At 46.3% G+C, this 15,045-nt stretch overlaps 6 protein-coding genes across 6 annotated transcripts; 3 read left to right on the top strand and 3 right to left on the bottom strand.

Annotated features, from left to right (window-relative positions):
* Positions 1-229: 229 nt before the first annotated feature.
* Positions 230-2,293, top strand: LOC117903376 (cyclin-L1). Its single transcript, XM_034815345.1, has 3 exons — positions 230-927; positions 999-1,808; positions 1,869-2,293. The coding sequence occupies exons 1-3, from the start codon at positions 356-358 to the stop codon at positions 2,101-2,103; spliced, it is 1,617 nt and encodes a 538-aa protein (XP_034671236.1). The 5' UTR covers positions 230-355; the 3' UTR covers positions 2,104-2,293.
* Positions 2,250-11,355, bottom strand: LOC117903380 (DNA damage-regulated autophagy modulator protein 1). The gene is made up of 6 exons (XM_034815350.1): positions 11,350-11,355; positions 6,504-6,511; positions 3,568-3,708; positions 3,372-3,493; positions 2,889-3,276; positions 2,250-2,824 (listed from the first exon to the last, which is right to left on the bottom strand). Exons 3-6 carry the CDS (start codon positions 3,630-3,632, stop codon positions 2,659-2,661), a joined length of 741 nt encoding a protein of 246 aa, XP_034671241.1. The 5' UTR covers positions 3,633-3,708; positions 6,504-6,511; positions 11,350-11,355; the 3' UTR covers positions 2,250-2,658.
* Positions 4,297-5,513, top strand: LOC117903377 (RNA 3'-terminal phosphate cyclase). The gene has a single exon (XM_034815347.1). The coding sequence runs from the start codon at positions 4,339-4,341 to the stop codon at positions 5,434-5,436; it is 1,098 nt and encodes a 365-aa protein (XP_034671238.1). The 5' UTR covers positions 4,297-4,338; the 3' UTR covers positions 5,437-5,513.
* LOC117903378 (tRNA (guanine-N(7)-)-methyltransferase) lies at positions 5,429-6,496 on the bottom strand. Its single transcript, XM_034815348.1, is given in 5 exon segments — positions 5,429-5,601; positions 5,675-5,776; positions 5,847-6,125; positions 6,127-6,259; positions 6,320-6,496. Coding segments are annotated over 5 exon segments (744 nt in total). The 5' UTR covers positions 6,445-6,496; the 3' UTR covers positions 5,429-5,496.
* Positions 9,033-10,302, top strand: LOC117903379 (40S ribosomal protein S6). Its single transcript, XM_034815349.1, has 3 exons — positions 9,033-9,167; positions 9,408-9,612; positions 9,680-10,302. The coding sequence occupies exons 1-3, from the start codon at positions 9,162-9,164 to the stop codon at positions 10,213-10,215; spliced, it is 747 nt and encodes a 248-aa protein (XP_034671240.1). The 5' UTR covers positions 9,033-9,161; the 3' UTR covers positions 10,216-10,302.
* Positions 11,356-11,974: 619 nt separating the features above from the next.
* LOC117903375 (general vesicular transport factor p115) lies at positions 11,975-14,811 on the bottom strand. Its single transcript, XM_034815344.1, has one exon. The coding sequence runs from the start codon at positions 14,699-14,701 to the stop codon at positions 12,206-12,208; it is 2,496 nt and encodes an 831-aa protein (XP_034671235.1). The 5' UTR covers positions 14,702-14,811; the 3' UTR covers positions 11,975-12,205.
* Between the last annotated feature and the right edge of the window lie 234 nt (positions 14,812-15,045).

Raw genomic sequence — 15,045 nt, 5'->3', positions numbered from 1 at the left:
AAAGTGCCTAATATGAGGTTTCCTAACAAATCTGAACAAATTGACTTTGGTTTCATTTGACTGCAACACATTTTTTTTACTGGACGAACTAAAAGCACCTTCAAGGCATTTAATACCTTTCTGAATCTAAATACCGTATTATTAAAGTATTATACCGAAATATATCGGTATATTTCCGAGGGTCTGTCGGTATATTTGATCGGTAATTCCGCGGTCACACTGCTAACCAGTTGCAAGTCTGGCCTTTCACATTTCTAGAGCTTGGTCACACTGTACAAGGCACTGAAGTTGTCGTCTTGCAATTTTGTGTAATTAAATACATTTTTAAGGAAATCAATTGCAGATCCGTGAGCAAATGGCTACTCGCAGTAGTGGCTCCAACATTGTCCTCGGCAATGTGATGGCCACGACGGTAACAGTTGAGTCCATCTCTAATGTGCTGACCACCGTGACCTCCCTGCACTCGAACAGCGTTAACATCTCGAACAATATATCCGCCGGAGCGGGAGTGGACATCCAGGATGGTGGCGGCGCAGGAACTGAGGCAGATACCTCCAAGCCGATGTATCCGCGTCTGTTCAACAAAATCGTGCTGACATTAGAAAACAGCCTGATACCCGAGAGCAAGATTGATGTAACGCCGTCCAGCCAGGACGGGCTGGACCACGAGACGGAAAAGGATCTTCGCATACTGGGCTGCGAGCTGATACAGACGGCTGGAATCCTGTTGCGGCTACCGCAGGTTGCAATGGCCACCGGCCAGGTGCTCTTCCAGCGCTTTTTCTACTCCAAGAGCTTCGTGCGCCACAACATGGAGACGGTGGCCATGAGCTGTGTGTGCCTTGCTTCCAAGATCGAGGAGGCGCCCCGCCGAATCCGCGACGTCATCAACGTGATCCACCATATCAAGCAAGTGCGGGCCCAAAAGTGAGCGAAATAAGTGCGAATCCCGGTACACTGTGTCCTGTATCTGACTGATTTTCCCTTTTCTCTTGCAGGGAGATCGCGCCCATGGTATTGGACCAGTACTACACAAACCTAAAGATGCAGGTGATTAAGGCAGAGCGACGTGTACTCAAGGAACTGGGCTTTTGCGTCCATGTAAAGCATCCCCACAAGTTGGTCGTAATGTACCTGCAGGTGCTGCAGTACGAGAAGCACGAGAAGCTTATGCAGCTTTCGTGGAACTTTATGAACGATTCATTGCGCACTGACGTCTTCATGCGCTACACCCCGGAGGCGATAGCCTGCGCCTGCATTTACCTAAGCACTCGGAAGCTTAACATTCCGCTGCCCAGCAATCCGCCGTGGTTCGGCATCTTCCGCGTGCCCATGGCCGATATCACAGACATTTGTTATCGAGTCATGGAGCTGTACACGCGGCCCAAGCCCGTCGTTGAGAAGCTGGAGGCGGCCGTCGACGAGCTGAAAAAGCGTTATCTTGACGCCCGCACTAAGACGAAGGAGGCCAACACACCGCCCGCCGTTATCACGGTGGATCGCAACAACGGCTCGCATAATGCCTGGGGCGGATTTATCCAGCGAGCCGTCCCACTGCCACTGCCTTCGGAGAAGTCGCCCGAGAAGGATTCTCGGTCACGATCACGCTCTCGGACCCGCACTCAATCAAGGACCCCCCGCTCCAGATCGCGCTCCCGGTCTCCAAGCCGCGAACGCACGAAGAAGTCCCATCGTGGGCGCTCCCCGAGAACGCGCTCCGGCACACCGCCCAAGCACAAAAAGAAGTCTCGACACTACTCGCGATCCGCCACGCGCTCCAGCTCCCCCCACAGCAAGCACCGCAAGAGGTAAGTGACAGATGATCTTTCCTCCAAATAGTTTCTTAAATTGTAAGGGGCTCCTTTCAGGAAATCGTCCCGAGAGAGATCCGACTACTATACCAAAAAGGATCGCTCCAGCCATATCGGCAGCAACAATATTGGCGATGATAAATATCGTAATTCCAACTCAAGCTCTGGAAAGCACAGTCGCTATTCCTCATCACATCGCAACAGTGTCGGAGGCAGCGGTGGCGACTCGCGACATGGGAGTCGCGCCGGACACAAGCATAGGGATGAGCGGTCCAGGGACCGCAAACGCTAAGATTTGACAATGAATTTTTGTTTTACATTTTATTTTTAAAAGTTTATGGAGTATGGTTTTTATTTCACAGCTCTCATCATTTCGAAAAGATGTAAATTTTAATTGGGAGAATCGACCATGCTTAATTAATAAACATAAATCCTCAGTAATGTTTCATAGGGAAGCTTTGCCCAGAGGTCCACTATTTATTTATCCTTGGATGCATTTTACATCATTGGAATCTGGTTGAAGCCTTAACGACTGACCGACTGAGAGATACATATGTACGTCGCAAAGGAGATCGAGGGAAATAGCACCATGCAGAAGGTTTTTCCTTGTCGAATAGGGAGGACTGTATGAATGTAACAAAAAGCATAACCTTATGGGGAGTACACGTACATATGTCCCACTATTTTAATCGGCTTCATTACATATGATATCATTGCTATTTGCGATATCGTTGTAAAATGTATTTTAAGCAAACGGATCCGATGATGATATCAATACGTCCGCTGAGCGGCAGGTCACCCTCAAATATTATTTTATCTCATCCCAATAATGCTCGGTCAATGGTTTCTAAATTGTTGTAGAGTAAGACATCAAGGCAATGTGGGGATGCGAGAGCGAAATATCGCGGAATTCTGTGGTAAATGTTAGAATGAAGAAGCTAAATATGGTAGCAATTATCCACTCTGAAATCGTGCTAATCACGTGAAAGTACCAGCCACCGTCCGAAGGATACCTAGAAGGAATACAGATGCTTATGAGAGATTCGTTTAACAGCCAGAAACAGCTCGGTTCCTTACCATTTTCTGGGGTTCTGGCCCTTGAACAGGATGTGCGACATAAGTCCTGTCACGGCCAGCAGGATAAAGAGGATCGTACAGCAGACGGACATGCCCAGACGCAGATGGGCGTAAATGCGTGTCCCAGACATGGGATATATCATGTATGAAATGAGCGCCTGCATCCAGAAATAGAGAGTGCCGCAGCCAAAGCAGCAAAAGGCGCCAATGAAGTGCACAATGCGCACATTAGTCTCCTGGAAGTTGCCCACGAAGCTAATTCCCAGACAGGATAGCATACCACACCACAGCGCCACGCGACTGTGGCGCTTCACAGCGCTGTCCAGATCTGGGTGGTGCTCGTAGAGCTGCATCACTTGCCTGTATCGCACATAAATGGTGATTCCCACTGCAAATCGGAGCAACGAAAAAGTGGAAAAGTTGCTGATTAGAATCGGGCTTTGGGAATGACTCATTAGCTAGCCACTCGAGAGCGAGACTCACACAGAACACTGCCGATATTAATGAGTTGTCCAAACACACAGCTCTCGGGCGAATAGGTGGCCGCATCGCTTATATACGGCACCGTGGGAACAACATGGCCCTCCAGGACAGCTACAATGTACCTTGAAGGGGAACCAAAATTGTCAATGGCTATCTTCCTGTTCCAGGATAGGGATTCCTTTGTCAGGGAACTTACGTGCCAATAAAGGTCACCTGAAACACCAGAAACACGGCAACCGGAAGCAAATAAACTTGGGACATCTTGCCAATGGGGCAGTACAACAGTAGGGAAGAAGTGACAACTTTCAGGCTGCATGCAACATGCAATTGCGCTGCAATCAAAAAATTATTATTGGTCGCTTTTTTGATTCGTCGATTGGAGAGGAGGGGAGCAGTGTGACCGCGGATTTATCGATAATAAATATATATATATACTCTTTCATTCTTTTTTTTTTAAATACCGTAAATATACCGTATCCTAGAGAAAGCACCACATGATTGGATAAGTCCTTTCCGACGGGACAGAAAGGCAAAATAAACTTTTATCCCTTTATAAATTCATAAAATTAGTACAATTTTCGTTCGACTGCATTAATAAGTTTTAAATCGTCTTCATATAATGCTATTTTTTAGCCCTCTTGCGCTTGTTTCGCCTTTTTCCTTCTTTGTTTCTTGTTTCTATCGACAGAAAATGGATTCATTCTTTCTTTCGCTTGGGAATTTCTAGTATTCAATCGACTGCTTTTCTTGTATATTTTCTGCTGATCTGCTGACTGCGAAATATTCTGTCGAACAAAAATATTCTTATCGTTTGCATGGGAATTCTGTTGCAAGAAAATTTTAATCATCTGAGTTCTGGGCTTTATTTTGAAAAATATCGATATCTTGAAATTTTGATGTATTTTTGACACCCCATGCCAACCCCACAAAGAAGAGTAGAACAGAATTTGAATCTTCTTTTAAAAATATGGAAACCAAGAAGCTGGTGGAAATCGATGGCTCCTACTTGGAGGGCGGCGGGCAGGCCCTGCGCAACGCGCTCAGCTTAAGTTGCATCCTCAGGCGTCCCATCCGCGTTGTCAAGATTCGCGCCAACCGGCCCAAGCCCGGCCTGGCCAACCAGCACCTGCATGCCGTAAACTTGCTGAAAAACATTACCAATGCCGACGTCGTCGGCAACACTCTTCTATCGACAGAGCTGGAGTTCACGCCCCGCACTATAATCGGTGACATGTACAGGGCAGATACGCACACGGCGGCCAGCATCACGCTGATCTATCAAACGGTCCTGCCCGTCCTCCTCTTCGCCGGAAGGTCTTCGCGCGTTGATTTGACTGGTGGAACGAACGTGTTCTTTGCTCCCCAGATTGAATACATGTTGCAGGTGCTGCAGCCGAACCTCGAACGCTTCGGCATCTCCTTCAAGCTGAAGGTGCTGCACTACGGCTTCTGTCCACGGGGCAACGGACGCTGCCAGCTGGACGTTGAGCCGGTGCGACAGGTGAGTGCCGGCCAGTTTCTAGAGTTCGGCCAGCCCCAGTGGGTAGACGGAGTGTCGTTTTGCGCCGGCCGCATACCCATGATCCTCGCGACGGAAATGCAGGAGACGGCCGTCCGTGTAATTCACAGACTCTGGCCGCACCAAGACTGCCGGATTCAGGTGGTTAAGCACTCCCCGGAAAAAGCGTGTGACAATGGGGCTGGGATCGTCATAGTGGCCCACACATCCACTGGCTGTGTGCTTGGCTCCTCCGCCTTGGGCCAGAAGAAGGTTCTGGCTCACATGCTGGGATCAGACGCTTCCTCCCAACTGTCTGGATACATAAGTAAGGAGATCTGTGTGGATGACAACCTCCAAGATCAGCTGATTATCTTCATGGCTCTCGCCAGCGGCTGCTCCCGCTTTCTCAGCGGCCCCCTCACCCAGCACACGCGCACCGCCATCTACGTGGCCGAGCAAATGACTGGCGTCAAGTTCAATGTCGCCGTCAATCAGTCTGGACAGACTGTAGTCAGCTGCGAGGGCATAGATTACCGCAACGAGCTCCTCCAGAGTAATGAATAGTGTCTGTTTTATTCTTAATTTGTTATTTATTATTAATATGCTAATAAATCGGACGCTGCCCTAGAGGCGGCGGAATATAGCCAAGAAGTGGTCACCCTTGTTGCGTGCGACCTTGGCACCCTCCTCGCTGCTCTGGTATAGCCTCGGTGTGATCGGATCCGTACTCTGGTGGAGACACGATTAAAATTTCTAGCACATCTGCACTGTGAGCTCCACTTCAGCTCCGCGTTCAACTTACTGCCTCCTCGTCGGTCAGACGCTCGTACAGCGGATGCTCCTCCATGTGTGACACAATCCAAATGTGCAGATCCTCCACATCAGTCATGGTGTACACTAAGCCCTGCAGACACCAACATCAATGTTAAAGTTTACATCAATTAAATAAAATGGAGAGACAAGCCGGCACTCACTCCCTTGCGCAGAACATAGGCGTACTCGGAGAGCAGAGCCTGGTTGATGATGCGCCACTTGTGCTTGGCGCGCTTGAAGTGCGGATCCGGGTAGAGAAAGAACATCTTCTCAAGCTGGCCCTTTCGGAAGTAATTGGGTAGATACTTCATGGCGTTGGTGCGCAGGCAGGCGATGTTCTGATAAGCACCAGTATCCGAGCTCCTGTGTCTGAGGGCTTTAATGCGATCCAACACATAGTCCGAAACTTTTACACGTATTTCCATCCCAATGGAGATTTTTTTCGGGAAACATTTCGCCTAGCGTTACTAGGAAGCCACCGTAGCCACAGCCAATGTCGGCAAAACTCACTTCTTGGTCAGCCCGCATGCTCGGGTACAGCCAACGCCAGTCCACATCCTCCGGCCGAGCTGGGCTGTGGGAAACAAACAGTTCAGAAAACCTTTCCGCAGAAATTCTAAAACGATCTGCTCACTAGTCGAAACAATGATCTGCTATAGGATTTGAGTGGGCTCGCTGGCGGTAGTAGCGCTTTTGGGGAAGACCCGTCACGGTTGACGTCCAGGTGAGGTCGTCATTTTCCTGTGTTGTGGTAACCATGATGATTTGTCTACAGGAACAAAACACAGGCGCAAGCACGTTGACTCAAATACAAAATTGACAACAGCTGGCAACACCATTGCAGTGTTGTTAAGCTGTCAGGTTTATCGCATAAATACCACCATTTCCACTACACTTCAAACTCAAGCAATGAGACCGGATTTATATGTGGTTTGGATTTGAGATAGACTAGTACAGATTTAAGAGCAGAAAAACGTAAAACGTATATTTCAAATATGTAGAAATCTGATCCAGCTGGTTGCTAAAATGTTTTGATGAGTTCCCAGAAACATGATGAAATTATATAAAGTTCCGTCGGCTGCCCAATCGTTTCGTTTTCAGGCCCCTAGCGTTCAGTGCCTTGCAACCAGAAAATCGTAAAAATGTTTTGCTATCGCCAGAGTATGACCAGTTGTTAATGCCTTTCGGTTACACTTATCAGTCAGCTGTTTGCTTACATATTTATTAAAATTAAATACAGTTATTGAAATGTACTTCTCCAGCTGGAGTCGCTCTTCCCCAAGCACATCCTCCGCCACCTGTGGTTCTACATTCATTGAAATTAAATAACGAAAAAATACCATTTCATATAATTGCCCCTCTTTGACTGTCTTGAGTAGATTTAATTTGCATCTTATATTTTATTTGTCTAAAAGGATTAATGATTATGGTTAATCATATTTAATTAATGCGATTAGTTCTTTCGTTATTTTTGCTTTTTTTCAGTCGGACTGCACCCTTTGCCTTCAATTTTTAATATGTGTCTCATGGTCGACGCAAATCCTATTACTCAGACACTCAGATGCGCTAAATTTTTCGTCGATGGAATCAGGTGTGACCCAATGGAGACGAAATGAAATCAGTTGTCTTATAGCCCAGTTCTCAGACACTTAAAATATTCTTGCGACAGAATCAGGGATGATATTCCCATATAAACGATAAGAAATCTGCCCTGCGTTTTGTTCGGCAAACAATTTTTCAGCCAGAATTTTGTAGTTGAGTACTCAGATCATCAGAAAATATACCAAAACAGCAGTCGATTAAATACTAGAAATTCCCAAGCGAAAGAAAGAATGAATCCATTTTCTGTCGATAGAAACAAGAAACAAAGAAGGAAAAAGACGAAACAAGCTCAAGAGGGCTAAAAAATAGCATTATATGAAGACGATTTAAAACTTATTAATGCAGTCGAACGAAAAATGTACTAATTTTATGAATTTATAAAGGGATAAAAGTTTATTTTGCATTTCTGTCCCGCCGGAAAGGACTTATCCAATCATGCGGTGCTTTCTCTATGCATTGTTGTCTTCCAAGCTCCATATCCACTCTGAAAAAACACACCACCACACACCTCCAAGTTTCATACAAATATGTAGTTTCTAAAGCCTAGTACTCAGATGGAAAAAAAGGGGTCGCTAAAAAAATCAGGGATGATATTCGTATGGAACCGATAAGAAATGTTGTCGCGCACAAGTACGCCAGGCAGTACTCAGATCGTAAAAAAACTGGCCGACTAAATCTAGAAAGTCAGCCGATAGTATTTTGTGGTATTGATAGTATTTGTGGGGTATTCGTTGGTATGTTGCCAGCAGCTCGACAAATATAGATCTGTTCTTTATTCCGAGAGGGTACCTAGCAAACATTACTCTCTGTTTGCTAGGTACCCTCTCGGAATAAAGTCGGAATAAAGGAATAAGTCTCAATCGTATGGAGGCAAAAATGCCGCTGAAGTTGAAACATAAATGACCACCGTGCTTCTAAACGAGCTTAGGGCCATCAAACGGCAAAAAAAGAAACAATTTTTTATAGATTAATGAGATTATATTGAATTTATTTGCATTTTAAATTTGTTTAACTTATTTGAACGCCAGTATCTTCATGCTGCCAAGACACAGACCCGGCTGGGCTGTTAACAAAATGTTTGAAGTTTTTTTCCTTTTGGGACCAAGTACTGCTCCACAGGGTCGTGCCAAGGGGCGATGGCGACAATCTGGGCTCGAAACTATCCAAAGTTGAATAGGATGGGTGCTTTACAACTTTGCAACGGGTGCAAATATTCCTTGGCACGGCCTTGCTGCTCCACCAATCAAAGAAGTCATATTTTCAAACTTCGGAATATGCAAAGGGTATCTTTTCATGGGTTTCCATAAATGAACACATATATATATATATGATTTATACATAGTACTCAAATTTATAGACAACAACCGTCCTGGATTCTTTCCTGCAGATATGGGCTTAATCAAAGTTGTCTTCGCTTATTTCGCTGATTGTCCTCCTCCTCCGATCATGCAAGGGCCGCCAGTCTCACTAAAATAATCTCCTGCATGAATCAATTTTGCATTCATTGTTTTTTTAACCTTTTATTCAATTTTCACACATTTTCAAAGAGGTAAACAAAACAACACAGCTTCCTGAGAAGTGTAACTGTACGGGATACGGTTTTCACCTTTGGTCACACTCTGCTGCTAGCAAAATATATTGCACATTTTGCTAGCAAGTTTTTTTTTCGATCTAAGTACTAGGCTATATAAATGATTTAAATTAGGCGCTCGAATCCACTATCGCTAGCTTAAATGTATCGATACTTGTCAGTACAACTAGCGCATGTCCCATCCCTATTTCCTCTTTGCGTTCTTTTCCAACCCTGCCCTGGCTGCAAACAGACCTCGGCCTATTCTTTTTTTTTCGGCGCTGCCTGCAAACAGACCAACAGCATGAAGGTGTGCAAAAAATTTGTTAAAATCGTGCAATAAACGCTAAGAATTTAAAAAAATATTGGATGAATACAAATGTGTTAGCACCATAGAAGTCAAATAAATTATTTTCGAATGAAATGAATTAGTGATTGCAGTGATAATAACAGATAGTTTTTGAGATATCTTGTATTTATACATATATGAATACACATACATATTTATGGTGTTAACTAATGGTGTTGAACTTTATGTTTTGTGTTGCAGCTCAACGTTTCCTATCCCGCTACGGGATGCCAAAAGCTTTTCGAAGTTGTCGACGAACACAAGCTGCGTGTATTCTATGAGAAGCGTATGGGCCAGGCTGTGGAAGCCGATATTCTCGGTGATGAGTGGAAGGGTTACCAGCTCCGTATTGCCGGAGGCAACGACAAGCAGGGCTTCCCCATGAAGCAGGGTGTCCTGACCCATGGTAAGAGACTGTTGAATCCCTCAAGCCGGCACTTACTGATTGTCAATAAACGTCTTTTTTTGACTAGGTCGTGTGCGTCTACTGCTGAAGAAGGGCCACTCTTGCTACCGCCCACGCCGCACTGGCGAGCGCAAGCGAAAGTCTGTGCGCGGTTGCATTGTGGACGCCAACATGTCTGTCCTGGCTCTGGTCGTCATTAAGAAAGGCGAGCAGGATATTGCTGGTTTGACCGACACTACCATCCCCCGTCGTCTGGGTCCCAAGCGTGCCAGCAAGATCCGCAAGTTGTACAACTTGACCAAGGAGGATGATGTGCGCCGTTACGTTGTGCGCCGTCCTCTGCCCGCCAAGGACAACAAGAAAGCTACTTCCAAGGCCCCCAAGATCCAGCGTCTGATCACCCCTGTCGTGCTGCAGAGGAAACACCGTCGTATCGCGCTGAAGAAGAAGCGTCAGACTGCCTCCAAGGAGGCTGCCGCCGACTACGCCAAACTGTTGGTGCAGCGCAAGAAGGAGTCTAAGGCTAAGCGCGAGGAGGCCAAGCGTCGTCGCTCTGCCTCTATCCGGGAGTCGAAGAGTTCTATCTCAAGTGACAAGAAGTAAATGCAGCAAACGACCCCATCTGTGTATAAGCACGAGTAGATGATGTTCTACAAAAACAGAAATCAGAAATAAAATTGTACCCATTTATGTTAATAAATGTGAAAAATGGTATACACTGCTGTATTCAGTTTCTTTTTTTTCCTGTGAAAAATGTGCACACGCAAAGTGAGAATAATGAGCTGAGATGACGTAAACGAAGTGATTATCGCCGAAAATATTGAATAGAATAGATCCATGTGAATGCAGAAAAGGAAGTTTTCTTTATTCCTGCCGTTGCGTATAGGATTATGCCACAGTCCGGCATGACATCTGATTCCTTGAAATTGTCGAGCTGCCCGCAGCCCAAGCTGCTTCGTTCCTAACAAACTAGTCTAGTGACGGGACCCTATATTATTATGTGTTCGTTAAAAGGGGTTTATAAGTTTTCTGATCCCCCAGCACTTTGTTCTTCATTCTCTTTTCTGTTGTGTTAAATGTGTGGAAGACAGCCAACAGATCATAACGATTTAGCCTAGGCCATACCAGACATATACAAATCAAGATCATATAACCGATACAAATCATGCAGATCAAAAGGCCCATGCGTCTTTCTTTTCAGCCCATCCCTAAGTTAAAAATACGATTTTGGTAGTATATTCCAAATATGAAGACCGACCGACCAGGTTGTACTGTAAAGTGTACTTGAAAGGTTTTTTGTGGAACGTTGTTATTATTTTGCTCGAAAATAGTGTTAGGAGGTGCAACCTAATCACACGATCCTGAACTTGTCAATAGAGATGGAGAGGAGAATCCTTGTTACCACTCAAATACTCCAACCTCTTTGACGTTACGGCTAAATCACAGATTTGCTTGCAACCAAATATCCACAAAATATAATAGTATTACAGTCACGGCGAAAAAAAAGAACCATATTTTTAATTTACAAAAGTTCAGCTGTACATATGTATGTACACATGTACATACTTCTTTTCCATCTCTTTCTTTTGACATCTCTTTTCTTTTCATTCCCAAAGCGATTTTATTCCCGGTACTCGAAGAATAAATAGGGCATACTGTATTTGTGATCGAAAAATGTAAGACAGAAGGAAACGTTTCCGACCCTATTAAGTGTGCATATATATTCGTGATCAGCACCAAAAGCCGAGCCGATATAGCCATGACTGTCTGTCCGTCCCTCCGTCCGTACGTTAAAAAAATATACCAGATTTCAAAAATTCTATGTACATATGTACATGCATACATATATACTGACTGAGTACCGGGTATAAAAGTTGTGACGCGTGCAAAGCGTCTCACAAACGTTTCTACTCGTTTGTATTAGAGACCTGCATGAATTCACAGTATTCATAAAAGAACAACAAAGCATTTATGTACATATGTACATAAATATAGCGTTCGTGCCCCTTTAAAGCCTTCGATCATAACGAATGCTTCCTTCAGTCAAACCCGACTTCGAGCACAGCGGATGCAAATCGGAATAGTTCATTCGCAGTCTTTGAAAAATCGAAAGCCTAGAGTTAAATAATATTTTTGTTTAGGCGCAAAATAGTATCCTGCTATGTTGTTTGTATGTATTAAGTATGTAAATATGTATGTATGTACATATACATATGTCTGCATAATAACCGGTACTTGTTTGTGTAGTTACATAAATTAACGGGTAACCAATGTGGAAGGAGGCATTAATACTAGTATTAGGTAATAGTAGTCCGATACGCTTTTCAAGCGCCGCCAATGAAAATATTCAAAATCCGATTTCCATTTCGCTCTAAGCACGAATTTATCAGTATGTATGTATATATTTATGTAGGTTGGTAAGTGTATAAATAAAAAACACAGAATGTACATATGTATGTGTATACATACATATGTACATAAATACATATGTATGCATGTGTATTGAGGTTGGCGACAGTCAAGCAATCGTTTCTGACTTGGCATGGTCAAAATCTCTTCCATCCTCATTCCGATCTGAATGTGGTGGTGGTCTTTATCTGCTGGCAGTCTCGCTTGGCACTCCCTCCAGCAACGCAGTTTCGGAGTGGGTTTGGCTCTGGTTCTCAGTTGACTTCGACGTCGTGTTCTTCTCAAAGCTTGCTAGTTTGAGCTCCTGGTCGGCGAGGAGCTCGAGAAGATCCTCTTGATCCTTTTGGGTGACCAGAAGCGATTCTTGAGCAGCATCTGCTCGCTGTTTTTCGGACGCGAGATGCTGGCGTAGCATCTCCATTTCCTTGGTGAGCCGAATGTTTTCCGCAAAGTACATGTTGGCCTGATATCTGGCCGTGTTCAGCTCTTCCTCTCTGTCCTGGGATGTCTCCTGCCTCGGAAATGAAGTCTGGCCCGTTGCTCCAAGCTGAGCCTTTAGCAGGGTATTCTGATCAGAGAGCTGAGCCCTGACTGACTGTTCCTCCCTCAGCTTCTCCCTCAACTCGACGTTTTCTTGGTCCAGCTCCTTCACGGACTGCTGGAGAGTCTGAATCTGGGCGTCCATGCCGCGGATAATGCCCTTGTACTGGGACACCAGAGCCGAGGCTTCCGAGCTGAGGGTCAGCTCAGTGAGCTCTATCCCATCCACGTCGAACCCGCTTACCAGCTTGGCAATCAACGCCTCCAGGCCCTTATAGAGTTTGCAGTACTCATAGTCGAGCAGAAGCTCGCCGGCGCACTTGGCCCTGATCTGGGCCTGCTTGCAGGCCCGGCTGTAGGCCTCGTGCCGCGAGACCTCGCCCAGCTTGTTGCAGAAGGTCTCCTGGCCAATGCGCTTGATGATCAGCTGGCTGATGTCCTCGCGTCGCTGATTGGGCAGAGAGTTGTCGTTAAACTGGATGCAAAGACCCATGAGGAAGGCGCACATGCCCTGAAACAGGAATTCACGCTCGTCATGCTCGTTGGAGCAGAGCTGGGCGGTCAGATAGACTGTGGTGCCCTGCGTCTCCAGCAGAGCCTTCACCGCGCCAGGACAATGGGCTAGCCAGACGCTGAGGAGCATCAGCAGCCCAACCTTGCTCTGCAGGCGTGTCCGCTCTCGCTGCATCAAATTGGTGCACATCTCCAGTAGAGTGTTGGGGCGCTGTCCGCCCGTCGGGGCCAGCAGAACGCGGAGAAGCTCCTCCTTCAGCGCCACGTTCTCCACAAGGGTGTGCATGATGGCCACCGACGAGAACCAGTTGGCTAGCGCATCACTGGAGAAGAGCCCGGTGCAGAGCAACTGGCCCGTCGATAATGAGCTCACATCTGACGCACTCGATGGAAGCAGGGTTTGCACCACCGCCCTTTGAATATCCGCGTTCCTGTACAGAAAGCACTCGAAGCAGTAGAGCACTGCACAGCGCAGAGCCAGCAGCTGCTTCTCGTTGATCATGGACATGAGCAGGACCACGATGGCTGGGCGCGGTGGATTGCTGGGGGCCATCACGCGACTGAGCTCGCACTGGTTGTCGCGATCGCCTCGAATTACTTCCGCGACGGCGTTTATGGTCTCCGTGAGGATGTCCGCCGGCACGCCGCTACTCATAAGGATTTCGCAGAGAGCGTTTAGCAGCTGGGACTTCTGCATGACGCGCTGGCAGGCGGTGACTACTTGCTGCTGGTTGCTGGGAGTGACCAGGGCGCGCACCACCTGGAGCAGGCAGTGGAAATTCGACATCTTCTGCGGGGACCAGCCGGCCTCTACTTCCTCGGCCAGCACGAACATGGGGGCCAGGCGCTGTATATAGCTGCCCTCCTTGAAGAACTGTTGGTTGCTCGAGTTGTTCTTGAGCAGGTTCAGCAGCAGTATGAGGCAGTCTTCCACTACAATCCCGCCATCGGAGCAGCCCTCCTCTCGGATAATCTCGAACAAACGGTCGAAGGCATTTTCGAAGGCCACAATTTTCTGTATATTCGAGTTTCCCTTGGTCAGCTCGATGAGCAGCAGAAGGACGTCGTTGCGAATGACCTCTCGACTGTCAGTTAGTAGGTCCATCAGCTTGGAGACCCCCATGGGGCTGACGAGGATAAGGTCCTGCAGCTCGCGCGTCTTGTTTGATATTAGCAAGGTGATCAGCTGAATGGCTGCTCTGCGCACCCGGAAATCGTACTCGTCCAGATAGCCCATTATCATGGTGACATTCTCCGGAGTCTTGATGAACATCTCCGTAAACTGGCCGCCGACATTCACCGAGACAGTGGGGTTGTCAGCCTCCTCCTCGAACTCCTCGCTGGTGACAATATTGCAGAGGGTGTCCAGGGCATAGCTTATAATCTCTGTATCCTGGCCATCGTTTTGGAGCACCTGAACGAGAGGTGGCATGCCCTGGGCGCCGACTTCGATGCGGTACTTGCGCGACAACGCCTTGAGGGCCCGACAAGCATCTCGACGGTCCTCCAGCAACGTAGAGGAGTAAACTCGATCCACCAGCTTCTCAACCGTCTCTGCAGCGCTGGGCTGTTGCCCTGGCTCTGTGCCGCCTAAGACGGTCTTGATGCCACTTTTCAAGAACTCCATCCACTTTATGGCTGAATAAATCGGTATATGTGCAGAACTTTTTTTACATCAATTTTTGACACGTCAATTTATAAAAACAATATTGCGACAGTGTTTGCACTAGCCCAATTGGCGACAGTGTGTCCCCAACACCTAAATATATCGAGTGGATGGGATTCAAACATTTTTTGTCATCTTTAGAAGACTAAATATGGAAATTAATTCATTATTATTCGATAGTTAATTAATTTCCATGTTGTCTTTTAAAGTATAACGAATGTATGAATGGGGATAGAGTCTACATATGAACAAATATTTTTTTAAATTATTTTGCATTGTAAATATCGATAGTATACAATTGGAAA

The sequence above is a fragment of the Drosophila subobscura genome, chromosome A (assembly GCF_008121235.1).
Source record: "Drosophila subobscura isolate 14011-0131.10 chromosome A, UCBerk_Dsub_1.0, whole genome shotgun sequence".
Classification (NCBI taxonomy): Eukaryota; Metazoa; Arthropoda; class Insecta; order Diptera; family Drosophilidae; genus Drosophila; species Drosophila subobscura.
The sequence above is the reverse complement of the archived record's forward strand: the minus strand, read 5'-3'. Positions and strand labels throughout refer to the sequence as shown.

Coding starts and splice junctions, on each gene's coding strand:
- LOC117903376 (XM_034815345.1), top strand. CDS start 356: ATGGCTACTCGCAGTAGTGGCTCCAACATTGTCCTCGGCAATGTGATG. Junction 928..998: donor AAGCAAGTGCGGGCCCAAAA/GTGAGCGAAATA, acceptor TTTCTCTTGCAG/GGAGATCGCGCCCATGGTAT. Junction 1,809..1,868: donor CACAGCAAGCACCGCAAGAG/GTAAGTGACAGA, acceptor GGCTCCTTTCAG/GAAATCGTCCCGAGAGAGAT.
- LOC117903380 (XM_034815350.1), bottom strand. CDS start 3,632: ATGTCCCAAGTTTATTTGCTTCCGGTTGCCGTGTTTCTGGTGTTTCAG. Junction 3,277..3,371: donor TAATATCGGCAGTGTTCTGT/GTGAGTCTCGCT, acceptor TCCGATTTGCAG/TGGGAATCACCATTTATGTG. Junction 2,825..2,888: donor GGCCAGAACCCCAGAAAATG/GTAAGGAACCGA, acceptor TATTCCTTCTAG/GTATCCTTCGGACGGTGGCT.
- LOC117903377 (XM_034815347.1), top strand. CDS start 4,339: ATGGAAACCAAGAAGCTGGTGGAAATCGATGGCTCCTACTTGGAGGGC.
- LOC117903379 (XM_034815349.1), top strand. Junction 9,613..9,679: donor GCAGGGTGTCCTGACCCATG/GTAAGAGACTGT, acceptor TTTTTTGACTAG/GTCGTGTGCGTCTACTGCTG.
- LOC117903375 (XM_034815344.1), bottom strand. CDS start 14,701: ATGGAGTTCTTGAAAAGTGGCATCAAGACCGTCTTAGGCGGCACAGAG.